The sequence below is a fragment of the Talaromyces proteolyticus genome (assembly GCF_021365285.1).
Source record: "Talaromyces proteolyticus strain PMI_201 chromosome Unknown BGW36scaffold_2, whole genome shotgun sequence".
NCBI lineage: Eukaryota > Fungi > Ascomycota > Eurotiomycetes > Eurotiales > Trichocomaceae > Talaromyces > Talaromyces proteolyticus.
Genome location: NW_025764278.1, coordinates 2,867,214 through 2,891,967, shown reverse-complemented (window position 1 = coordinate 2,891,967; position 24,754 = coordinate 2,867,214). Strand labels below are relative to the sequence as shown.

The window sequence follows — 24,754 nt, the reverse complement described above, 5'->3', positions numbered from 1 at the left end:
AAAATAATAATAAACAAAAATAACACTCATATAAATACACTCGGAAGAGGAGAACCAAATAGGATACAAGGAAACCAACCCAACCTATGCGATATGTTGGTAGTACGCCTGAACTCATGATAATAATGTAAAGACGCCATTTTATTGGAATGCATCGATATCGTTCCCTAACAGATTGACATGATGTTCAATAACCCGGGCGGTTGACCTATAAATATTGATTGTTGTTTTGTATCCAATAATTCATCACTGCACTTCCTGAGAAAAATAACCATTATATTGGTTGTTCCGTGGTTGGGTCGATCGTTTACAGAGCAGGTTGCGACTGCTGCTCTTGAGCACCGCCGAGAGCAGCAGCAGCATTGGCACCAGGGGTGAGCATCTACATCCAGAAAAAAATTAGACTCAACAATTTCCACAGTAAAAAAGGTGTAAAACTAACCTCATTGGCACCCTTCATCATCCCCTGCTCCTTCTCCATCTGCACATACTGCTCCTCCTCAGCAAATGCCAGCGCCCAGGGCACACCGAGCAAGAAAGCGCTCGTGCTGATTACCCAGAGAGCCTTGCCACTGAATGAGAGAGTGGACTTTGTGAAGTTTGAAAGGCCGGAAACAGTGTCCGTAATGCGGCGGCGGGATTGCGGAGGGATGATATCTTTGAGAGCGATGACACGTTCGTAAAGGGTTTCGGTTTCTAATTCCAAAACGGATTCTGTGGAGATTTCGGATTCTGTATTGCAAAGAGGGAATGGGTTAGTGAGGTTGATATGCAGTGAATTGGACAGATGTTGTTAGGATCCTGGGTTGTAGCCTGGGTGAAGTGAAGGGAAACGCACCAGTATCCGTGAAGTCATCTTCTTCTTCGTTATCAGATGCCAGAAGCACATCCTTTTGAGTTGGGGCAGGCTTCTCGGATGTAAAGTGTTCATCCTCGACTTCGATGAGATTAACCATTGTGAAAGATTTTTTCCTGTTGATCTGACGAGGAGTTCACGGGATAGCTCAACGACGGGAGTTGATTTAACAGTACGATGTTATATACCACTTCGACCAAGATTCTGGAATTAGATAGGTGGTTAGCGAATTGATGCTGGCGATGTGACGGTTGTTCAAATGTTTGCGCTGTCTGGGAGAAGCCGAACCAACTTTTACCCGATGCTCTTCCGGCTCGCTCTAGCGTCGCCGGGAGCTTGAGCCACCGCCGAGCTTGGCGTCATTGCTCTTAGTATTATTATCAAGAATACTATTGATCACCAGCGGCTTACACCTTGCAATTATCACAGACTTATGTGGTGTTAGAGAATATCTTAGCGTATCTGGTAATATTAACAGTTTTCTATCTTTACAATCGCTGCAATTATCCCATATCTAATGCAGTATATAGTACACATGCCACAATGTCCAACCTGATACATGTACGAAGAGGAATCTTTTTTTAGCGAATACTTCCACCCGAGCTTTCTAGGTGGAGTTTATTAGAGAAGAGATTATGGCACTGGGTTTCGATCGCCTGCTTTACAGCCTGCCCAGCTTCCATCGAGCAATACGCTGTTGAATGTCCTCCCAAGGGAATGGTCGCAGCTTGTAGCCCTCCAATTCGCCTTCCTGGATAACAACAGTTGGCTTTCCAGTGCCCTCGCCTTTGTTGCGCACCAAGCCGCCGAAAACTTGCCTGGCGACACGGCGCAAGTCTTCGACAGTAAGTTCCTCGATCCGCTCGCACATCTCCTTAACCCCGACTTTGCGACCGTGCACTTGAACTTGTCGGCCCAGGTCTTCCAGCTCCACCATACGGGACTCCAAGTTCATCAGGAGCGAGGATCGTAGCTGGTTCTTTGCACGGTTGACCTCCTGCATTTGAAGCGCGGAGAAACCGGTGTCGAGTGTCAAGGCTTGGAGTTCCCGACACATCACCTCGAGCATCTGCGGCGTGCGAGTAGGACTGCACGAGGCTGAAATGCCGAAAATACCGCTATCGGTGTAGCTGTGGTTGAACGCAATGCAGCTCTCGACCCAGCCGTGCTGGTTCAACACATTCGTGTACAGCCGAGAGTACATGCCCTTCCCTGGACCACCGGCCGAAAACGAGCCGCCGCCGCCGAGCAACGTTTGGAGTGTCGCGAGAGCATAGATGTCAGGGGACGATATTGGGAGGGCTTCAAAAGCGAGATGGATATAGCTCAAACGAGGGTGGTTAGGGTTCGCGGGAGGCGGAATTGGGGGGAGAGAAAGATATCCGCCGGTATAATGGGAAGGGCGGTTTAAATCGAGGGTGGAGAGTTCGAGAGACGACGGGTCCAGAACCTTTGCTGTTTCTTTGCGCGGGGCCGGAGTCGTTAGGTTTTTGAGGAACGGCAGTTTTGACAAAATGTTCGTCTGAGAAGCATTCGTGTGTACGTTGGTGGTGACATTAGCGGACGGCGTGGACAATGGGATGGTAGGGAATTCCCCTTCCTTCTGGGCGGCCGGATCACCAGAAAGTGTCGTCTCAATGCCCTTGCCATGCAGGCCGGGGCCTTCACGGTGCGTGCTCATGTCGCCGAAATACTGCTCTGTTAATCGAACAGCCTCATCATGCGGCACACCTGCAAATGCAACCACCATTCTCTCCGGGTTAAAAAACGCAGACCGATACTTTTCAACTACCGCCTTGTTGATCTCTGTAAGTCGCTCTTGCGGACACAGCAGAGGGTTTCCCAGCGTGTTATTCTTGAATGCAGCCATATGAACAAGCTCAGGAAGGATAAGCTCGGGTTTATTCCATATTTCGTTGATCTCGTATTCCGCCGTGATCAATTGTTGCTCCACCTCTTCTTCTGTGATTAGAGGTTCGCGGATCGTCTCAGCGAGCAATCCGAGTGTTGTAGGCACGGTCGAGTTGAAGCTAGCAGACTGATACATTAACGATTCTCGAGACGATGCGCATTGTATGTTTCCGCCCAACGACTCCAGAGCCTCAAGCATTTGATCCCCCGTTCGGGCTTTTGTGGACTTGAACGCTAATCGATCCATAATGTGACTGACTCCACGGATACTTTCGTCTTCGTATCGCGAGCCGGCGTCGACGTAAACTCCGACTCCGGAAAAAGGTCCTTGTAAGGATTCGCTGGCGACGCGGATGCCATTTTTGAGTGTTGTTATTTGGTCGAACTCGGCGGGGTCCTATTTGAAGAGTATGATGAGCAAATGCTACCGTTAGAAAAGCTTTGCGATTGTCATCGTACCTTGACTATTGAATCTGAAGCACTTGAGAGTCCTCTCGCTGGCGTTCTACGAACAAGCGGTCCCACGGACTGGACAGTCCGCAAAGCTGACCGACGCATGTTGTAGAGAGTCTTTAATCAATAAAGACACGGTTCAGCGTGAAAAAGAACAGAAGCGCAAGATTCTAGCTGTGACTAGAGTCAGGAGTGTGATTGCCGGAATAGTTTTCCCTTGCCGCGTCCGCCGCAAGTCCGCTCCGACTTTTGGCCGCAGATGGCTTATCTAATCGGATCAGCCTCACAGAGTCTGCGTCTTTAAAAGACCCTAGGAGATGGCATTATATTTCAATCTGAAATTATTGGTATCTGTCAGTTTACGTGTGTGTTATCGTTTTTATCAACTGATCTCTAGATCTATTTGTATCTTGGTATTCTAAGCTGACAGCAACGTATAGCCAGTGAATAGTTGTCAAAACATGAAGCATAGAAGAGTATTAAATACCATTAACCCAACCAGAAAGACAAGAAGAAGACAAGAAGAAATTTAATGCTCCGCTGCCCACTTTCTATACCATTCTAAGCACGCCGCATTAGCCACACTCGCAGACGTCTTGATATTCAGGCCACAGAGAATCTGTTTCACAGCATTCTCCACCTTCTTTCCATTCGAGGTCACTGGGATCTCATTCCCAGGACAAACATCGATAATACCCGGTACATGTCTTGCACTGAGTTCTTTGCGAATGGCCGCCTGAATCCTGCCGATCAAATCCTGCGAAATCTGCAGACCCGATGCTAAACTCTCTGGAGCGAGTTTCACGAAAAGCACAACTGTTTCATCCGTATCTATACCTTCGCGCCTGCGTCCAATGCACAAGGAATCTTCAATCTCGCTGGAAAAATGTTTCAAAATAACATTATATATCTCCGCGCTGCCGAATCGCACGCCTGCGGGTTTCAACACCCCGTCGCTTCGACCTAGCATGACCAGGCCGCCGGTTTCTGGGTTTACCCGTAAGAAGTCGCCGTGGTGCCATATGTGAGGGCCGAAGACATCGAAGTAACTTTTTCTATACTTCTCACTGCCTTCGGGCCCAGGGGGCCAAAACATCACAGGTTGTGCCGGGAAGGGCTTGGTGCAGACCAAGTCACCGGGCTCGTTTGTAGCCGTTATATCATTGCCAGCATAGTCAAATGTGGCTACCGCCATGCCCAAACCACGGCATTGAATCTCGCCCCGATGCACGGGCAAGATCGGGCATGAGGCACCGAAGAGAGAAATAATGTCAGTTCCGCCCGTGATAGACCCGAGCATGATATCTGGATGGAATGAAGAATAAATGTAATCAAATGTAGAAGGGGCTAATGGCGCTGCAGTGCTGAAAATTGCCCGCAACATCTCTAAATTCACTGGCCGGTGAGGATGGCTTCGTGGGTTTAAGGACGCTTGCTCGATTATAGAGAGGTATTTTGCAGATGTTCCAAAATGTGTTATTTGCAGCTCATCGATCAGCCGAGCCATGGCTATCTCGCCTTTCCCATCTTCAACATCAAGGGGACGAAAGGGACTTCCATCGTAGACTATAATTGTGGCACCGCTGGCAAGCGCCGACACGAGCCAATGCCACATCATCCATGTAGTCGTGGTGTAATAAAACAGTCTATCGCCAGGCCGTATATCAGAGTGCAAAACATGTTCCTTTTTATGTTGTATCAATGTCCCCAATGCGCCGTGCACAATGGGCTTAGGAGCTCCGGTGGTTCCAGATGAATAAAGAATATATACTGGATGATCTGGTTCCAGCAGCTCGAATTTCAATGGCGTGTCTAGATTTAAAGCTTCGACAATAAAGCTTTTGTAAACCGAGGCTGACCCATTTACAGGTTGTATCTTTTTCAAGTCAAGTTCCGCCGATTTCGTTGCCTGCAAGATCACAACACGCTCTAGGGATGGCAAACCCGCCACAATCTCCACGACTTTGGACTCGGTGGGGTGGACTTTTCCATTGTACAGTGAGCCGTTGTCTGCGAACAATAATTTCGGTTGTATCTGAACAAGACGTTCCAGCACAGCGTGGACGCCGGAATCTGGGGAGATGGCTGTCCAGAAAGCGCCGATCGAGGTCGCCGCCAACATGACCACCACGGCATTCACATGGTTCCCAACAAAGCCTGCGATTCGATCTCCGATGGTCACTCCATTCTGTCTCATGGCATTGGCGCATATCCGCACGCGCTCGCGCAATTCCTTCCATGTCACGAACTCGCGATCGGACTCGGTAGCGCCGATGATGGCGATCTGGTCGTCTCCTGGACAGTTTTCTGGGAACAGAAGATTCTCGGCGAAATTGAGGCGGCTGCCTTCAAAGAAACGAGGTTTAGGGTACAGCGGGGCATTAGGGTCAAGAACCTAAGGAAACCATGAGCCTGGTATACTGACAATGCGCATGAGGATACATACATTAGAATACGGCGAATGTGCCTTGACGGCTGTATAATGCCAGACTTCCTCCCAGAACTGGGCTGGTTCTGTAACACTCCATTTGTAGAGGTCGTGGTAGGTTTCCAGCTGCAGTTTGTATTTCTGGCTGACAAGTTTTTTGAATTGGTGGATCTGCGTCTTCTCAGGCGCTGATGGCTGCCACAGTTCTTTGGCCTCGGCGAGACCTGTAGTTGATGGAGGGAGCATATCAACAGTCTAGACAGAGAAACTTAGCAGTAATGATAGGTCCTCGACTCGAGCATTCTTGGGGAGTCTCTTGTGGAATGGTTTTATTCGCCGATCGTTCTTGCCGCGAGGCTGCGGGGAACTTCGGGTCTCGGCTTTAACTTTTGTAGTCCGCAAGCCAGCAGCCAGAGAAATATAGATTAGTCTTGAGACTTTCACTGCTCTCAATGAAGAGTTGAAGAAAATTCGACTATATATGGTCTTAATGATGCCTACTATAGCGGAGTGACTCGAGAAGCGGATGCGGGGATAGTACAGATAGTAGTGGTAACAGAAAGCGTGCAGAAATGCTGTGCTTCTCCCGAGATCCGACAGGTACAACCTCCAGGCTCACAGGCTAACCATATAATAACACAGGTGAGTATTTCCAGCCGATCAAAAGGCACTCATAAATTCCTGCTCGCAGAGACATGGACTGTTGGCGCCGTTTGCGGCATAATATCGAAGGATGAGGTCATTCATTAATCCGGCATTAGTTACGCTGCTTAACTTATCTCTCCGTATTCCAGGTTGCAGTCTGCATGATTCCGAAGCACTAGTAGTTACTATCAAGACCATTTCTATTAGTGCAAAAGAAAAGAAATAATGAAAACAAAGTTTGTATGCAGCATCTCCTAACTAATTAGTTGTCACGGCGAGTAAGAGCGAGCAAAAGAATCGAGGCCCGAGCAAGCTAGAGCCGGAAAGGTCTAGAGGCTGCAGCCAGCACCACGCTAAGCCGGCCTAGGACGGGCGGCGGGCGATCCAGGGGCAACAAATTTTCAATCTTACCCTTTGTACTGTGTACTGTATTGACAAAACAATACTAGATGTATTCATCTATCATTCGGATAATTGCACGTATATTTGAGTAAGTACAGGTCATGTACCCGTATTCCTAAATTGTATTTTAAGTAGTTAATCGTAGCTGCACACTAGCCCCGACGACTTATCTTCAACCACCTCACTGTCTTCATGTCAGGAATCCAGCTTGTTTATCCGCCCCCCTAAGAACCCTTCTTTGCTGTCCGCGAGGTGTTGGGCAAGGCATACAATTCCTGTCAAGAGCGCCTGAGCCGCCAGGGCTGTCCACACCTGGACCCCGCGTGTGCCTTTGACCGCCTATCTGCGATATTGAGCTGATCGGACTCATCAAGCCTGCTACGGCAGCGAGCGGAAGGGTATGCCATCCTATCTCCAGACTCCGTACCAAGTGCTGTGCGCTCCATGCTGTCGGAGCACTCGGGATACTTTTCCAACGTCATGTGGCTACGAGTCTCCAACGCGTCGATTGCCGGCTAACCTCCTTTAAACAGTTATCCTACTTTGCTCGCGCCTCACGCAGACCACTTCTTGAATCGGGTCTGAAGCTTATCCACCGAGCGTCAACTGAAATACTCTGTGGCGACCCGATTGGAATTGGTGAACCCCATCCCCCATATCACCTGCCAACACAATTGCGATGCCTCGTCGACCCTCGAGCCCTTTCTCCAGCAACTCCTCCCCCGCAAACCGTCCATCCTCGTCCTCGGCCACAGAGAAGGGTGGCATTTCGATCAAAAACCCAATCTCCAAGTCAAATCGCCTGGCTCAGCTCTTTTCTACATCGCCCAAATCCAAGGCGGAGCCCAAGTCTGAGCCCTCGGCCGCCCACGCCGCTCTTCTCGCAGCCAGCAGATCGACTCCGCCTCCAAATTCTGGTGTGCCAATTAGCTCCGCTTCGTTATCGCTTCCTACAATATCGCTTTCCACGGCAAAGGCTGATAGCCCCAATATGGACGAGCCGCCGACTACGTTGTTTAAGCCTCCGTCTCCGGAAGAGTCGAGGCGACTGGCCAAGCAACATGCCCAGTTTGCTCCTATCAGTCATCCAACCCACAGATATTCAAGTCGGCACCCAGGCGGGCATTTCCCCGAACCTGTAATGGACGAACCGCCGTATTATTACCTCTTGACGACGTATGTTAGCTATTTAATACTCATTGCTTTCGGTCACGTTCGAGATTTCTTCGGGAAACGCTTCAAGGAAGAGAATTATCGACACTTGAAGTCACGGAATGGTTATGGTGCTCTGAATAGCGACTTTGATAACTTCTATGTCCGTCGGTTGAAGCTGCGCATTAATGACTGCTTTGAACGCCCAGTAACGGGAGTGCCGGGTCGCTATATTACTCTCATTGACCGCTCTACCGATGATTATAACCGACACTTTTATTTCACTGGGACTACTACTGATACCCTGAACATGAGCTCCTATAACTACCTTGGTTTTGCTCAGTCGGAAGGTCCTTGCGCAGATGCCGTTGAGGAGAACTTGCGCAGATATGGAATCAGCGTCAGTAGCACTCGCGCCGAAGCAGGGACAACAGATCTTCACCTTGAAGTTGAGGACCTAGTCGCTCAATTCGTAGGCAAAGAGGCCTCTATGGTTTTCTCCATGGGCTTCGGCACCAATGCGAATATATTCTCGACCCTGGTCGGCAAGGGGTGTCTGATCATCTCAGATGAGCTGAACCACGCATCGATCCGGTTCGGTGCACGTCTTTCCGGGGCATCCATTGGTATGTTCAGACACAATGACATGAAATCGCTCGAAGAAAAACTACGCGAGGCTATTTCTCAAGGTCAGCCTCGTACACATCGTCCATGGAAAAAGATCCTGGTTGTCGTCGAGGGGCTGTACTCTATGGAAGGGTCAATGTGCAATTTGCCAGGCTTGATCGCACTCAAGCGGAAATACAAATTCAACCTCTTCATTGACGAGGCCCACTCAATCGGCGCTGTTGGCCCTCGTGGACGAGGTGTCTGCGATTACTTTGGCGTCGACACTGCCGAAGTAGACATTCTAATGGGAACCTTGACCAAATCATTCGGCGCCAACGGTGGTTACATTGCTGCCGACAAGGTAATGATCGATTCCCTCCGTGCCTCCAACGCCGGTGTCATCTTTGGCGAAGCCCCAACTCCGCCCATCCTTACGCAGATTCTGACCTCTCTCCGCCTCATTAACGGCGAGATTTTACCCGGTCAAGGAGAGGAGAGACTGCAACGATTAGCATTCAACTCCCGCTATCTGCGGCTTGGCCTGAAACGTCTCGGGTTCATTGTCTACGGTCACGACGACTCCCCCATTATCCCTGTCCTCCTGTTCAACCCGGCCAAAATGCCCGCCTTTTCGCACGAAATGCTCAAACGCAAAATCTCCGTTGTCATCGTCGGTTACCCAGCCACCCCACTCGTCTCATCTCGCGCACGCTTCTGCGTGTCTGCCGCACATAACAAGGAAGATCTCGATCGCCTCCTGACGGCCTGCGACGAGATCGGGAATGTCCTCCAACTCAAATTCTCCACAGGTATTGCCGGCGGCGCCGTGCCTCCACCAGAGGGCATGACACCGGAAATGGAGAAGGAATGGCATCGTCAACACCGCGCCGGTAATGGCAACATCGAGCCTCCGCGATGGCGCATTGAGGATATCATTCGTCGCGGCGTTCAGGATACAAAGCGGCCCTTGATCTAGTTGTATAACTAGTAGTACCTGTCTGTTGGCGCCTGTCTTCTGGGCACCACCTGTCTTTCTTTCTCTTCTTCCCCTTTTCTTCTCATGTATAAAAAAAGCGTTTCCCTGTTGCAATCAGACCGAAATGTCAATCAACCTTGCCTATAAATTATACAGTAATGCCATGATAGACTTGAATCCTCTTGTTCGTAAATATAATGAACCAATCAGATGTCAACTGGTAGTATGTATGTATAAACGCTAGATATCATTCATCAATCATTCTAACTTTCCGTCATGCAAACAAGTCTATCAGAACAGATAGCACGGTGTATATATATACTGTACAAGACAGTCCAATCAATGCATACAACATGCAAGAACCATTTAATAAGCAACCACGATCCGAATCTAAACCCTCAAATCTTATCTCATCATAAACAATGCCCACCCGCTCACAATGCAAAAAACCAAGTCACTCAATCGCAGCTCAAAAATCAAACAGCGCCATAGCCATGTCTCTCGTCTCGATCAGTGTCATTAACCAGCAATGCTTGCTGTTCTCCCTGCGACGCCGTCGTTGAACGCGAGTTGCTTCGTATCAACCGATTAAACTCGCCCGATGGCACCCACCCTCTCATCCACCCGCTCACCCGTCTCCATCGCTGGCGGTGCGAGTCGTTCGGATCATCCACCTTCACCAACAACGGCGCATCGCGTTCGCCGTAGAGCAGGAATTGCACGCCCACAAAGGCATCGAGACTCAAGACGCCTGCGGCGCCGAGGAAAAATGGGAGTGCGAGGGCAACCCATTCCTCGCGATTGTTGCCGTCTGCGTCAGCCCACCCGCCACCGCCGTATGGGGCAAAGTCGAACCAGGCGTTCGGGTTAGTGAGGAGGGAGGCTGAGTAAAAGAAATTCCCGCTGAAGGCTGCCATGAAGAGCAGTGGCGATAGGCCCGAGGTGCTTTTGCGGATGTAGTTCTTGTATAGCTGTGGAAGACGGGAGCCGAGGTAGAGGATTGTCGACATCCAGGAGAGAATGCGGCCTATGGTCTCGGTGTTGAGATGGTGCGAGGAGTCAGTGGTTGGGTTGGTTGATGGTGTTGGGGATGCGTTTGCTAGGACAGCGCAGAGCATGGATGTGAGCATTATCGTCTTAGGCGACACGCCGAGAGGGAGACTGCCGCTTGCTCCAGACTCGCGGGGTACGCGTCGGTGGTTGGATTTTTCAGAGTACGATGGCGAATAGAACTGGGGAGATTCAGAGCCATACTTCTTGGGGATTCCCACGTCTTTCGGTTCCGATGGACGTGAGAGGGGAGACGGCTGTGCGTGTTTGGAGGCCGTGTCGCGGTCTATCCGGATACCCTCGAAGACGGAAGCGTTGTCGTCGTCGTCGTCGAAACTACTACCGGCGCTATCTTTGCCCTTGTGCGATTTCTTGACATATGTGTACCAGTAATGTTGGAACACAAGAACAACGTCAACGAAGACGTAGTACGACGCAATGGTCACCTGCCATGACGCCTGCCGCGTGAGAAGCGCCCCGACTAGATTCGTCGTATCTCCCAAGCACCACTCTACCAGGAAAAATGCTGAGAGCCCCGCGGTCGATTGGAGTTTGTAGTTCTTGTATATCTGCGGCAACTGGGCGAACAGCCAGGACACAATGCTCAGACAGCCGAGGATCGACGATATCAAGCCAAGCGTGCTGGGTATGCAGATGTGAAGGGTAGATGAAAGCAGCGCGAGGAACTCCGAGGACGGCTCGCAATGCTGGGGCAGCGAGTGGCCGGACGAAAAGGACATGGTCCTTCTACTGTATCTAAAGGTGGAGGAAAGCGAGATCACGGTGTCATTAGTCGGAAGAGACAGCCGCACAGAGGGTCAAACACAACGCAGAGGTCTATGGTCTGGTCTTGTCTTGTCTTGTCTAGTGTAGTAAAGCAGCAGGCGGCGATATATACGGTGTCGTTCAATGTGTGACTCAGCTGGCGAGTCTAATCTCGTAGGAATGGGCGGAGAGCGCGCGTGACGGGTCTTGGACGTTATCGGAAACTAGGCATGCGCTATCAGGTAAGAGCCCCACGGAGAGATTGTGGAGGTGACTTGTAAGTTGTCGGATAGGTAATGGAATACAGCGTCTATGAATGAAGGAGAGTGTACAGAGAGGGAAAAAAGGAAAAGAACAGAAAAGAAAAAAGAATCGGAGAAAAGGGATGGAAGAAGAAAATGCAACCCTGAAGGCGCAGTTCGGACGCAGAACAACACATCTGAGATGTCTGCAGGACACGGCGATAAGACGTCGGCGGGCTGATTGGGCGGCCAGCGGCTCCCCCCCCGCGCACACGATCGAGGGTCCGTCAGCCGATCCTGTCATCTAGTTAATCTTTAGTTAATCCTATTGCTAAGCTGATAGGTGAGCGTATTGCTTTTTCTGCCTCCGACAACGGGGCGGTGGCAAATCAGTATTCAATAATAATATGAGTCTGCGATGTTTTGCGGGCTGGCTGAGACGTGCTGATCGCCCGGATTGAGTTGCTACTCGTTCGTATTTCTTGGACATGCGTATTCATTTTTAATAATAATTACAGCATTCTGATTTTTAGACACGACGCGTGTAACGTTGAATATTTTGTTGGAAAAGAAGTTGCTAGGGTTAGGTCGAAACCCTAACTTGGAAATTAGGGCTTGCGAGATCACCGGTTGGGTTTGTAGCCTCAGGCACCAATCCTTACGCCTATGCCTATGGCATATTGCCCTCTCTTCAATGTTGCTATTGTTTCGAACTCAACAAAAAAAAAATCCCATGTCATTACTTCTTGTCGTCAATGGCACACCTTCCCCAATTCTATCTATCTTCTTATGATTTAGTAAATGCATATCACAATCATTCAATCATTATAATTCCTGTAGGTTTTGAACAAAAATGAGATTAGATCAATTCTAGACCAATATCTAGCTGATACAACTATTAGAAGCGTTATGAACTAATAGATTTTTATATGTCTTTAATCAGGCATCATTAACCATCGTACTTCAATATCGGCATGGCTTAATCGATAACAATTTAGCCCTATTGTCGCGTCAATTGTGCCTGGGCGACAAGATCACTCCACTCGAGGCCAATAAATTGCTTGATTCCCTTTGGACCTGGTTCATCTTTCATACGCACATCGAATGCCTCTGCACCAAGCAGCACAAGGTGTTTGATTAGCAAAGCAGCATCTTCATTAGTCTTTTTTGCTGCTGCGTGGAGCGCCGTCATTCCTACTCCACCATATACTAGTCTGCCAGACCGTGAAATTGTCCTCCTTGGGTGATCGATCGGTGCGCCATACGACAGAAGCTGTTTAGCGAGGGAAAGGGTACAACTTGACTTGGCTACCCGCACCAAGATGGCCCCCAGTGTGGATCTATCAATGTCATCTTTGAGCTTCTCCAGAGTGTGTTGCAACCTGGTTTCCTTCAAAATACTGCCTTTAATGCCACTGAAAACTTGCTGTCGAAAAACCTCATTGACTAGGCCCGGCCCTTCGCACACATCGACTAAGAATAATGGATCCATATTTTGACGGGACTTTTGACTTTTTATCTTGTCAATGATATATTGTTCCCACATTCCATAGATTTCCTCTGACTTGACGCCAAGCACCGTCTTCATCAATTCGGTACAATCATCCGTATCAGACCTTGCAATAACCCACTCGGCACATTCGGTATCCTGGCTCCTCATGGCTGCTTTGACGATTTTCAGTGGCACATTCGTCTCGTCCGGCGGAGCTAGAAATCTTGTTATGGCTAGGGAACCCTGTTGGGCACCAATAAGCCGTGCCGAAGCAAGGACTTCTGGACTGAGCTTTTTCCCACCTGGTGAGGCTACTAAGCGTCGTATATTTTCGAAATCACCTTCCATAACTAGGGCAAATAGGAGAGGCTGGATGTCTACAGTATTCATGTTAGAGAGGTCATCTACACTGAACTTTGAAGCATGGATTTCAGCCAAGTGTTCGTCACATCGCTTTTGCGTATTGAACCCCAGTGTAAAATATATGCAATTCGGCACTGGGCATTTGCATGGCCGTTCGTGGTGTGTGATATGGGCATCTCTGTCGTGTCTTGTTTCAAATCCCTGGCGACTATACGTGCAAAACAGGTATGTGCATTTGAATAGACGTGGGACGTAGTGAGTTTCTATCTTCTTGTATGTGCCGTTATCGTGTACTAATTCTTCGTAGAGGTCCTGAATCCGGACCAGCATTTTTGAAGTGTTTAGAGGATCAAAATTGACCCATGCTTCGCCTAGAACAGTCTCGGTGTTAGTGACTTCTACTCTGCGAAGGGGGAAGACACTTACTATTGCTCTGGTTCCAGCTCCATCGCTTCTCTGCTATGTGAAACTGGAATGTGCGACGAGCGCATTCATATCCAATTGGCCAGTGATTTTTATAATGATCATTTGCATACGGTGGTTCTCGACTGTTGACCATCGGCTGAAATTTATCATTGCTACAATGCCGAGCCAAGCGGTCCAGCAGCCTGCCAACCGATTCTGACACCGGGCTCATGCTATTCAGACGTTGGAGTAATGTAGGTAAATAAAAATGTGCATATTGGAGCAGTCGATATTTACCGCGCATAATGTCACGGGAAATTCGATCGTCGTCGACATCGGGTTCCAGTATACCAGAGTCAAGATAGGCTAAAAATGCCGCGGCTAGGTCTCGTGTGGCTTCTCTCTTGTCAATAAAGTCAGGGATCTCTCTGCTGAAAATGTACCTAGTAATCATATTAATCATGCAATACTTTCACTGAATGCCGTCAGATGAAGGAAGAGGATGTGAACCTACTCCTGGACGGTGAAGTGGACAAACTGCAATTTGCCATTTACGATCTCAATAAAAGGGCCACACATGTGGAGAAAGTCCAGACCAAAAAGCTCAGTCGAGACACGAGAAACACCGTTGGCGCGGTAAACTGATAGTGCTTGTTTCATTTCGAAGATCGTCATGGGTATAGGGGCGCATCCGATCCAGCCTAGGATTTTTCTGCGTTTTTCTCGGCGGGGAGGAGGTAGCTTATTGATTCGCTGGAAAATGCGTTTGTAACTGCATTACCACTCAGTTCTAACCATATGGCTTTTGGGAGGAGGAAATTTGCATTTGAAACTCACGCGTCATCCAAGTCATTCGGCAAGGCTTTGAGCTCGCTGCGAATCTCATCCATGCTGTTGATTTCCGCCACACTGTCCATAATAATACGCGCAAAGAGGAACATGCCTGGAAACGAGAAGTGAATTTTTCAGCACGCTACTATGTTCATATGTAGAGAGGGGGTGCAACTAACCTTTTGCCTTCGCTGATAAAGGAGACAGGAGCACACGCAGCTCAAGCTCGGTATTGGGATCAAACCTATGACTCTTTATCAAGTCATCGAACCTGCTATTGATGTACGTTTGAATGCTACCAGAGTTCCTTTCATTAACTTGGATATTAGTCGACTTTCCTTCCAGTGCTTTGTATATGTCTGCTTCCAATCGACAGCAGACAAGAAACCGCAGCTCATCGCATCCTTTCGAGAGCTCCTCCAACTTTTGTAGAAGGATTTGCCGTTCTGAGCACTCCATCTCATCAAGGCCATCGATAACAACATATGTAGGCCCGGCTGTCTGGAGCCAACTCTTGAGCAACTTCATGACATAGCCAGTGTTTCCGCGAAGTTCGCGCTCTTTTGCATCAACCAAAACGGACTGGAAATCCGGGTCATCCTCAGCGGCTTGGAAAATAAACGATTGCAGAATGGTGAGGGCTGTTTGGCTGGTATTGTTGGTATAACTGAGGAACGCGAACAGGGTTTTATTTTGCTTGTGTTGCCTGAGGTGGTCGATGGCTGCGCCGCATATGTATGTTTTCCCTGCTCCAGGGATACCATGGAACCAAAGCCATGCGGAGATTTGACTCCCCTTTCTGGAATCATCTCGCCAGCTACAAAATGCGGCATCTTCCAAAAGCCACTTTTCACAGCCTGAAACAGACCTGTTGCGAATCCAATCCAGCCGTTCATCATGGAAATCGACGGAGAACCGATCCCGCAGGCTGGAAAACTTCTGACGCTGCTGATACTTGTGTGTTTCATCAAGAAGATCAAGAGACCGAATACGGTGGTCACGGGCTTCTCTGATATCGGCAAGTGTTACTCCCTCCCTCAGCAGGGTTGAATGTTGTCTGAGGTTAGTTATCACCTCGTTGAACTTCTTGACCTGGCCGTCCCATAAAGCATCAATCAATGTCTTCCAGTCTTATTCGAATGGTTAATTGGTTAGCACGCCTATTTTTGGCGGTTTATCAAGAGCACCTACGTGGCTTGCGGAAAAAATCAAAGCTAATACGGTAAAATTCCAGAATATCTTCAAATAGCAAACCCATCGCGGCCTTGATAGCGTCGTTGGCCCCGAACAGGCTACCGATCAGATCCATATGCGGCATGGCGTGTCCTAGTTCTACCAAGGTGTTCGTGAATTTATCCTGAGCGGTAGTCACTTCACTCGACCACAGCAACAGGAGTTTCAATGGGCCCCAGATCAAAGCCATAATCTCTGGCTTAACTTGCACAAACGTCTCAATAACCCCAGCATATCTATTGAGACAGTTGAGGAAAGGCTTAATCTTGTTCAAATGACGACTATTTCCCTGCTTCTGTTCCTGAAGCTTCTTGGTCGCATCGTAGACATCGTTGATATTGCTGGTCGCCAATATCTGCTTATAGATGTCTGGGTCCTTGAGTTTTGTGCGGAATGAATGTTTCGCGTCGGCGAAAGCCTGCTGGACGGGATCGATGGACGCCATGGTGGATCGATGAACGTCTGTACGTGGGTTGAACCGGAACGCCTCTCATAAATAGAGACTTCCTGACCAGAATCTGCAAGGCAGTCTGGCGCTAAACAACTAGCCATAATAATATGCAAGTGACCGCATTACACAGCCACAAGACAATAACTCCGTCACATTTAGCGTTTCAGGCTGAATCCGATCAGCTGGGTAAATAGATAAATACACACATGAACCGACTGATCAAGGAAGTCAAAAATAAATATATATATTTGAAACTTTAACGGACCGAGATGGCCACACCCGAAAAGCGGGGGGTCCCGCTCCCCGCCAACGAACAAGCCGCCAACAAGAAACCCAAGAAAGGCCCATCAGATAAAGTCTATATTGATCTTACAAGCAACGGTCCCTGGCATTCAGTTCCTATAATCAGACAAGACCAGCCCGCCGAAGCGGATCCAGTGTATGACACATGTTTTGGATTGGTATTCACCTCCCACTTGCTGTCTCTAATGGAGTTAACGCGCCTTCTAGCTCTGTATGCAAGCGATCTCCTCCCCGGGATGTAGTGGGCCATCTGAATGCACCCCTGCTCGGCTGAGATTCGAGGGGAAGGTGGTGTGTATTTCCTTAAATACCGCACAGGATACTGTTGCGATTTTGGTGTCCGAGACGCTGTCACGCTTGGTTCACGAGTTTGCAGTGACCATGAATGCAACCCTATGCGGCAAGAAACAAAAGACTAAACACGATAGCAAGAAGCAAAAGGACCAATACAATACAGACCCAAGATTTCTTTCCGTGAGGATCATTTTGTATGGACTTCTTCAGCAACAGGATGCGATTGCGGACACTCTGGCGGGAGGGGGGTTGTTTTTACAACACCCTGGAGAAACAGAATTCAACCGAAATGTAAAGTATGTTAACCCGCAGTACTTGTTGGGGCCAGGCCAAGAATTACCCCCCATAGAGGAACTCTCAGTGTCCACATGTTGTGCACCTCATGGACAGCGATCAGCAAAGGTCAGTGACGTTCTTAACGAAAGCGAGGTCAACAAAGTCCAGAAGATATTCGACACGGCGACTTCGTTGGATGAATTGATTCCGATGATTAAGCCAAGCTCAAGACTGGTGACGCAACTCAAGAGGCAAGCTTTCACCTCATTATGAAGGTAGATTAACATGAACTAACGGTTCCTTCATAGGCATCAAATAGAGGCCTTGGTCATGATGGTCGAGAAAGAAGAAGGCATATATGAGAAATCACACTTCCCAACGATATGGAATGTCTCCAGAGGTCCGAATGAGCAGTCTCGGTAAGTCTTAAGCCATAAATATACCCAGCTGTCATCGCGATACGGAGGAAAATTGCTGACCAAGAATGGCGCTTTATATTTAGCTATCAGAATATTGTAACCGAACTATATGCAATGTCCCCTCCTCCACCAATTGGCGGGGGGATACTGGCAGATGTACTGTTGAATTCCTCATGACTTACCGGGGCACTCGACTCAGCTAATTGCATCTAGGAAATGGGATTGGGCAAGACGTTGTCGAGCTTGTCAGTCGTTTGTCATTACCTAGACCAGATCAACAAAAATCTGCCGTTGAGCAAAAACATTCCAAGGACTACTCTGGTCGTGACCCCTAAGTCAAGTATGATAGGACCCTCATAAAACATCAACTTTATTTAGATGTGTATAGATCATTTGCTAATCTCAGTAGCTATCTACGGATGGGAGCAACAAATCAGCAAGTACGCACGTTCTATCCTCTGCTTTGTTTCTTGATTCCTCATCTTATAAAATTTTTCACTCATATTTTGATCATAGCCATATTCACCCGGAGAAAATCCGATGGATTACATATTATGGATCTAACCGCCAAGAGACTGCATCCGACATTAGCTTGTACGATATTGTAATAACCACATATGATACACTCAGGTCCGAGGAGATCAGAAAAGGTCCTTTGTTTGCAAATGAGTGGGCCAGAGTGATTCTTGACGAAGGTACTGCCACGCTCTCTCACTCCATCACCATTATAGATATCTCAACCGTGTCCATTTTCTGACAGTTAGGATATCCCTATAGCTCACAGAATTCGAAATCGCAATTCCAAGACATTTCGAGCTGTTCGCTCTCTACGCAGTCGGCACCGATGGTGCCTTACCGGGACACCCATTCAAAACTCTCTAGACGATTTTGGAGCACTCCTAGAGTTTATCCAAACGCCTTCTCTCCAAACCAAGGATTTATTCATCCAATACATTACTAGGCCGATCAAGGAACGGAAAAAGGACAGTATAGAGATGCTCCGAAGGGTAGTGGCCGCTACTTGTTTACGTCGAACCAAAAGTTCTCACTCTGTAGAACTCAACTTGCCACAGAAGATAAAACGTGAAGTAATTGTGAGATTGGATCCTGATGATAGAGAATTATATGAGTTCTTCAAACGTTTCTCGTATCTGATGGCAGGAAACGAGAAAGTACCTCAAAGGCAGTCCGCCACCAATATTCTGGTTCTGATTTCTATACTTCGCCTAATCTGTGATCATGGGGAGGCCCTGCTTACAGCTGCGGCACGCAAGGCGTGGAAAGAGCGAGATGAAAAGCTGCTTACTAGGACAATGCTCGAAACAAATGTCAAGCAGTGTATCTTCTGCTACAGTGATGTGGAAGGAGAAAATGGGAGCGAGCTTGTCGTCGAGGAACTTGGTTGTGGACATGTCATTTGCGACATCTGCGTAACAAAGTTGCCGAGTTCTGACAGCCAGCTCTCTTGTTTACACTGTAGTGTAGATAAGCTGCAGTTTCCATCATCACCTACAAGGGAGGCGTTGTCGCCAGCAGGACTAACGAACCCTGCGGGGCTGCGATCACCACCATCCGCCAAGCTGAAGGCGATTCTGCACAATATCTTACAGAGGCAGGAGCCGAGTGGCATGAATTCACAACCCCGCAAAGCGTATGAAACGAATACCCTTCATACAGCCTATTGATTGCAGCTGTCTTCTGACTACTTCTAGTGTGGTTTTCAGTTACTGGACGAAAATGCTGGACCTGATAGGAAATGCCCTTGACGAGAGACAACTGTCGTTCCAGCGTATCGATGGCCAGCTATCCTTATCCCAGCGTAAGGAAGCTCTCGAGAAGTTCGGCAACGACTCTCGATGTAACATCATGCTGGCGAGCATTGGAGCAGCTGGCGAAGGGTACACATTCTTCCCCCCTTCCCTGATTATGTTCCTAATGGAGTCCCTCCGCTGATCATCACGGTAGTATTGACCTCACTGCTGCAACCTCTGTTCATATTGTAGAGCCTCATTGGAATCCTATGGCTGAATCTCAAGCTGTTGACCGTGTACATCGTATCGGTCAGACACACGATGTGGAGGTGGTTAGGTATATTGTTGATGAGTCAATTGAAAAGGTATGTTCTCCCACACGGGTTATTTGGAGATTACTAACGGAAATCGTGTGTTGGCTTCGTGTAACAGTATATCCAGTGGGTTCAGAACCACAAATTGCGCATGATCAATGAATCTCTTTCAGAATCTGAACAGAATTTGCAAGCGTCAGAGGTCCGATGGAAGGTAAGTCATGTTTTTAGCTGAAGGCCAAGGCAAACTCTCACTGTTTTTAGAAATTGCTAGAATTCCTCGAGTAAAATGGGATGGGTATGAGTCACCAAATTTCCAAAGACAACAAGTAATCACATAATGAACCGCCCTAGTTCATGACAAATCTACGAATAAGGACTACGTGAATGAGGGAGTTACTGGTTGGTTTTCATTTGAATCCATGCTCTAATACCTATCTTTAGTGCACGGTGACATTGATTAAACTGGTCCTCGGAAAAATCGCGAGGAGATTTCGATAGGGTATAAAAATGCTCTTCTATACGTCCTTGGAATATACTGAGCATGTACATTTGTAATAATAAAACGTCTCCAAATCGATTGAACCTTTTTTAACCACGAATATGACAAAAAGGCCTGTCTAACTCTCTTTTTTTGGCTGGAGGGGTCTTCCCCGACTGTGGTGGAACTTGTGGACGAACCGTTGTCTGATGAGGGAAAAAACCTCAGAGTGCTATCTTGATTCTTGAAGTTTTAGACTACTGTATTGGAATGACTATTTACTCTTGATGAATATTAAAAGTGTATATCGATAAATGACAATATTTACAACTGTAGGTAGATTGAAAATAAGAAGTAGAAATTAATCATTACCATAAGAATACCATCATATATTGCGTAGTGGTCAAGCTGAGGATAATAAATGTCAGTAGGCTTCAATAGTGAGGACCATGATGGAGAAAAGTAACAAAAGCAAGGTCTTCTTATAGTTTAGGGCAATATTACCTGATGTCTCAGAGCGTTCAGTGAGTATCCATTCTAGACTCTGAACGCTCACTGATCACTCACTAATCCCTCTGGAGCTCGTGGGTCCTACTCAGTGAGCGATCAGCGAGCCCGGCTGAGCATAAAGTGTCGTGAAACTGAGTGTTGTAGCATCGCACATGTCATTTAAGTGGATATGCTATATCCCACCTGCTCACTGATCCATCAGAATCACTCACTATGCGGCAGAACTAAGAGGGATCGATATAGCGTTCCAGATCGCACTCGACACACACGCAAAGGCGAGCACTCCCCGCTAGTGTGTTGTCTTTACCGATAATCAAGCAGCTATTCAAGTGATGGCCACCTCGAATTACCCATCGGGACAATATATCCTAGCGGAAGCTATACGATCTCTCGACAAACTCCGAGATCAAAGCTAGGAGATTCAGATCTGATGGATTCCAGCACACGTAGGGATACCAGATAAGGAAGCAGTCGACCGGGTGGCTTCATGCAACTGCCTACAGTCATATAGTCGCAAGACCTGCGTCTTCTTGAACTTGAGGACTCAATTGGAAAGTGTCTCGGTACGAAGCCCATCATCAACCCCATATGTCCACGAATATCGTAAGACCAGCGATTGGCGAAACACCAGGTCTGGGTGCAGCCCACCGGATCCGTGTTCCTTAGCATAACCCATCACCGAATCCAGCGCAACTTTGCCAGCCACGAGCCGCGACACTGGCGTCGCAGCCAAGAGAGTAATGCCCTGCACGAGGGAGGGTAGGTCCCCAATATCTGCCACAGACTGGATCTCGTCCAGACTTGACATCAAGCTGACGGCGAGGGTGAGTACGACGCATTGCTCTACGCGCACCTCCTCGAGCGTGCTGACGTGCCGACGAATAAACCCAAGGAGCTTCTTCGGCCACAGCGAGACACGCGCGAGCCTGAAGCGCCGCAAGTTCGGAAACACCGCGTGCTCGTACCTGGCTAGCGACTCCGAATCCCCTGGCAACGCGAGTGAGAGATCCTGCAGGTGCGGCATTGAGGCCAACAGGTCACGTAGCGTACCGTCATGCACGACGCTCGGGTCTTGGGCCAGACCACAGCCGATGGTGATGTCCAGTTTTGTGAGGTGCGCGCACGATCTTAGCGATTGGATCAAGGGCTCGGCGAACGAGCTACCATCTTTGTGGAAGATGGCGCATGAGACGCCTGAGACATAGGGCGGCACTAGGCCCCAGTCATAGAGAATATCGTGGGATGCGTCAATCCGGAACTCAGTGAGACGTGATTGCAGCGTTTTGTCGGACAGAGCAATGAGCGTGACGTAAATGCCACGCGACTCGCGAGCGAAGCAGCGTCGTCGTGGGCTCCAGCGTCCAGCAGGATTGGGCCCGAAGCGACCAATGGAGCGGCCGACCGAGCGGTCGCTGTCGCTGTCGCTGTCGCTGTCGCTGTCGCTGTCGCTTTCCCTGTCAATAAAATCTCGGTGCATATTATCTGTGTCCTGCTGAGTGTTAGTGCCGTTCCTCAGTTGAGACCGCCGCTCTTCGTTCCTGGCCAGGAGATCTTGTGTATCTGCCTCGCTCTCCTCTCTGCCGTATGGCTCGCCATTCTCGTCAATGGCATGCTGGAGAACGTCGTCGTATACTTCGCCTCTGGTCCACTCTTCCTCCCTATTGCAGGGCTGCCGCCACCATGCCCAATCGCATCGTGGAGGAAACGGCGGCCGCTCTCGGTGTTCGCGGCCAAGCTGCCTCCACTGCCGCACGGTTGGACTGGACGACTGCTGGCTCTGTGCTCCGGTCTTGAAGCTCTCGTCGGCGGTTCTGTTTGTCAGAATTAAGCTCTTTAGAGCGGTTAATCTTGGCAAGGCCTCCTTCAGAGCCACGATGTCGGCGCGCATAGCCAGATTTTGGTGGTGCTGGCCCAGTATGCCAACCAGGTGATTGTAAGAAACCCTATTTGGCTCTCGCGGCCATTCTCGACCCTGTACATCAAACGGTTCGTCGTCAGCAAAGTATGGCTTCCGCCTATCTTTCCAAAACTCGGATTCCCGGACGGCGAGGGCCCGGTAGTTGTTCCACACCCCCAATGAAGGGGCGAGGCTGGTGTCGTCGATAATGAGCTCCCTCACATTTCCGGCCAACTCTGTATTTGCGGCGACAAGTTTGAAAACCTGCAGATCTAGTGGGTGGTTTGAGAGGTAAAGGATGGGGAACAGCCATCGTGCTGACGCCGTACAAAGGCGTTTCGACGTTGCACGTAGAGCTTTGACGTCTCTGCCGGGAAGGTAGCTGACCACTTCCTGTATGATCTCATCGGGCAGGTTGTTTAGGCTCGACATCTTGCCGGTGTTGGGGTATGGATATGGAAACTGGTTCGAAGCTTTTCGCTAGCAAGTGCGGGGTGGTCTTTTCGCCTACCCAGTCGTCCTCCAGTTAGCAGCTTCACAAATACGAGGTCGCCCTGGAATTAATCTTTCACATAGAATGGATATTATAACACTGAAGATTTTGCAGATTGGCTTATATTAAAATTGATTTCAGCACTCGGTCAGATATAACGATTCCCAATGGTTATTGTCCTCTATAACGTTAAAATCCATACGCGCAAACATGTTAGTTGGATTATTGAGAGTGTAGGACATCTTGTTCGATATCTATCGCCGTATTCCCCATATTTAACCCGATCGAACTCACCTTCAGCGTTCTTAAGTCATAGATGAAAAGAAAATGAATTTTCTTATGTGAGACGTGCAGCGACTGCGGCGAATTTATCGAACTTTCGATTCAACAGAGTCGTTGTGATAGGTTCACTAAAAACACGTCAAACATGCGGAGGATGGAGTGTGTATCGAGGAGAAAGGACCCGTTGAATTTCATCAATTTCTTGCGCACTACGAGGCAAGTTTAAGTGTCAACTTATTTAATGCTTGATACTAAATAACAAGAACATCTAATCTAAGCAATTCATTACGTTATGATCTATTTTACTACCCCTATTTGGGTATTGCAAGTGAAATTTCAGAACAGCTTCTGAAGAGCAACGGCGTACATTAAATAGCAAAGAATGGTCAATAGTCATAATTTTTTGCCCCAACTATATTAATTTCAAATTACCTCGAACAGAGCCGGAACCCTATTCTTTCATGGAATGAACTCCATGGACACTACCTTCGGTATCGACAAAACGACCATAAAAGCCCATATCACCGCCGATTGCTCTTTTTGGCCTAAAGAAAGATCGAGTTATGAATCAACGTCGGTCACTAACCTCGAAAGAAAGAGGGAAGAAAGGAGTATATGAATACAGTCAGGCGAGGATGCATACAAATAAACTCTTCCTCCACTCTGCTCCACTTTCCTCAACGTTTCGTCGACACTAGCAACAGCGAAGGTTGTGGTCACTGCCCACCGCTCCTTATTCTCGTTCATTGGGGCAAGTGAAGTGGCGAGAAAGTTGTTGGGCTCGACATGCATGAAGCAACCTTGTGTATTTCCTCCCTTGCTACTAAAGAAGAAGATCTTCATCACGCCAGGGTCCTTGGAGTCGAGGCCTTCATCCTTACAGTCCCAGCCGAAGACTTCCCGGTAAAATGGCAAGGCACGACTAGGGTCTTTGACGGGTATTTCCAACCAGCAGACCTCACCAAACTGATGCACAAGTTATCACTTCACTCCATTCAATGAAACAGAAGTACTTTTCTTACTCGACACGGGTCGCTATCTTCCTGTGAAGACATCTTGGCACTGTTTTTGAGTACTTGGGATATTGATTAAGAGTTTTAGCTAATTAGAGCTTGCGGGAGTATTGCTAATAGCACACACAACCACCTAGGCTCGGGAAACAAGGCATTCTTTATGTAGATTTTCTCGCCATGGCTGCACCTCGTCATTGCATTTAGGCAGGTGGCGTTACCAAAGGGCTCGACCAGGGATATTACGAGAAAGGGCAAGAAGGAGCCAATAAAGACTGCGCTCAAATACGATTTTCTTCTGGATCACGAAGATAAGGTTGTCGTCCCAGCGAGTCATAATGGCCAGCGACATGTGATGGTCACCTGGTCTCGCGTACTCGACGTGCCGTGCGGGGAACCTCAGGCGCGGGTTTGAAACCATGTGGCGTTGAATGGACGCGTCGAGACTCGTATCTTCTTG

At 48.4% G+C, this 24,754-nt stretch overlaps 9 protein-coding genes across 9 annotated transcripts; 2 read left to right on the top strand and 7 right to left on the bottom strand.

The window, feature by feature from the left end:
- Positions 1-307: 307 nt before the first annotated feature.
- On the bottom strand, positions 308-956 carry BGW36DRAFT_288940 (mitochondrial import receptor subunit tom22; the record flags this gene model as incomplete). The annotated part of the gene is made up of 3 exons (XM_046210621.1): positions 308-382; positions 443-732; positions 839-956. 3 exons carry the CDS (start codon positions 954-956, stop codon positions 308-310), a joined length of 483 nt encoding a protein of 160 aa, XP_046077134.1.
- Positions 957-1,250: 294 nt separating this feature from the next.
- Positions 1,251-3,467, bottom strand: BGW36DRAFT_335291 (mitochondrial-processing peptidase subunit alpha). The gene is made up of 2 exons (XM_046212932.1): positions 3,227-3,467; positions 1,251-3,164 (listed from the first exon to the last, which is right to left on the bottom strand). Exons 1-2 carry the CDS (start codon positions 3,323-3,325, stop codon positions 1,518-1,520), a joined length of 1,746 nt encoding a protein of 581 aa, XP_046077133.1. The 5' UTR covers positions 3,326-3,467; the 3' UTR covers positions 1,251-1,517.
- Positions 3,468-3,749: 282 nt separating this feature from the next.
- Positions 3,750-5,894, bottom strand: BGW36DRAFT_394256 (acetoacetyl-CoA synthase; the record flags this gene model as incomplete). The annotated part of the gene is made up of 2 exons (XM_046217895.1): positions 3,750-5,615; positions 5,667-5,894. 2 exons carry the CDS (start codon positions 5,892-5,894, stop codon positions 3,750-3,752), a joined length of 2,094 nt encoding a protein of 697 aa, XP_046077132.1.
- A 1,480-nt stretch (positions 5,895-7,374) lies between these two features.
- BGW36DRAFT_288068 (pyridoxal phosphate-dependent transferase) lies at positions 7,375-9,432 on the top strand (the record flags this gene model as incomplete). The annotated part of the gene is made up of 1 exon (XM_046210549.1): positions 7,375-9,432. The coding sequence occupies one exon, from the start codon at positions 7,375-7,377 to the stop codon at positions 9,430-9,432; it is 2,058 nt and encodes a 685-aa protein (XP_046077131.1).
- Positions 9,433-9,908: 476 nt separating this feature from the next.
- BGW36DRAFT_355492 (PQ loop repeat protein) lies at positions 9,909-11,222 on the bottom strand (the record flags this gene model as incomplete). Its single annotated transcript, XM_046213653.1, has 1 exon — positions 9,909-11,222. The coding sequence occupies one exon, from the start codon at positions 11,220-11,222 to the stop codon at positions 9,909-9,911; it is 1,314 nt and encodes a 437-aa protein (XP_046077130.1).
- A 1,267-nt stretch (positions 11,223-12,489) lies between these two features.
- BGW36DRAFT_287051 (uncharacterized protein) lies at positions 12,490-16,258 on the bottom strand (the record flags this gene model as incomplete). Its single annotated transcript, XM_046210474.1, has 6 exons — positions 12,490-13,715; positions 13,771-14,192; positions 14,264-14,521; positions 14,587-14,658; positions 14,756-15,710; positions 15,772-16,258. The coding sequence occupies 6 exons, from the start codon at positions 16,256-16,258 to the stop codon at positions 12,490-12,492; spliced, it is 3,420 nt and encodes a 1,139-aa protein (XP_046077129.1).
- A 138-nt stretch (positions 16,259-16,396) lies between these two features.
- Positions 16,397-19,824, top strand: BGW36DRAFT_96690 (SNF2 family N-terminal domain-containing protein). The gene is made up of 11 exons (XM_046222731.1): positions 16,397-16,725; positions 16,775-17,388; positions 17,446-17,556; positions 17,640-17,712; positions 17,770-17,896; positions 17,966-17,996; positions 18,073-18,251; positions 18,334-19,207; positions 19,269-19,454; positions 19,522-19,672; positions 19,725-19,824. Exons 1-11 carry the CDS (start codon positions 16,534-16,536, stop codon positions 19,734-19,736), a joined length of 2,550 nt encoding a protein of 849 aa, XP_046077128.1. The 5' UTR covers positions 16,397-16,533; the 3' UTR covers positions 19,737-19,824.
- Positions 19,825-21,156: 1,332 nt separating this feature from the next.
- On the bottom strand, positions 21,157-22,941 carry BGW36DRAFT_423635 (uncharacterized protein; the record flags this gene model as incomplete). Its single annotated transcript, XM_046219860.1, has 1 exon — positions 21,157-22,941. One exon carries the CDS (start codon positions 22,939-22,941, stop codon positions 21,157-21,159), a length of 1,785 nt encoding a protein of 594 aa, XP_046077127.1.
- A 794-nt stretch (positions 22,942-23,735) lies between these two features.
- Positions 23,736-24,339, bottom strand: BGW36DRAFT_423634 (Glyoxalase/bleomycin resistance protein/dioxygenase; the record flags this gene model as incomplete). Its single annotated transcript, XM_046219859.1, has 3 exons — positions 23,736-23,829; positions 23,928-24,250; positions 24,307-24,339. 3 exons carry the CDS (start codon positions 24,337-24,339, stop codon positions 23,736-23,738), a joined length of 450 nt encoding a protein of 149 aa, XP_046077126.1.
- Positions 24,340-24,754: the final 415 nt, after the last annotated feature.

Coding starts and splice junctions, on each gene's coding strand:
- BGW36DRAFT_96690 (XM_046222731.1), top strand. CDS start 16,534: ATGGCCACACCCGAAAAGCGGGGGGTCCCGCTCCCCGCCAACGAACAA. Junction 17,713..17,769: donor GCGGGGGGATACTGGCAGAT/GTACTGTTGAAT, acceptor AATTGCATCTAG/GAAATGGGATTGGGCAAGAC. Junction 19,208..19,268: donor AATTCACAACCCCGCAAAGC/GTATGAAACGAA, acceptor GACTACTTCTAG/TGTGGTTTTCAGTTACTGGA.
- BGW36DRAFT_335291 (XM_046212932.1), bottom strand. CDS start 3,325: ATGCGTCGGTCAGCTTTGCGGACTGTCCAGTCCGTGGGACCGCTTGTT. Junction 3,165..3,226: donor CTTCAGATTCAATAGTCAAG/GTACGATGACAA, acceptor CTCTTCAAATAG/GACCCCGCCGAGTTCGACCA.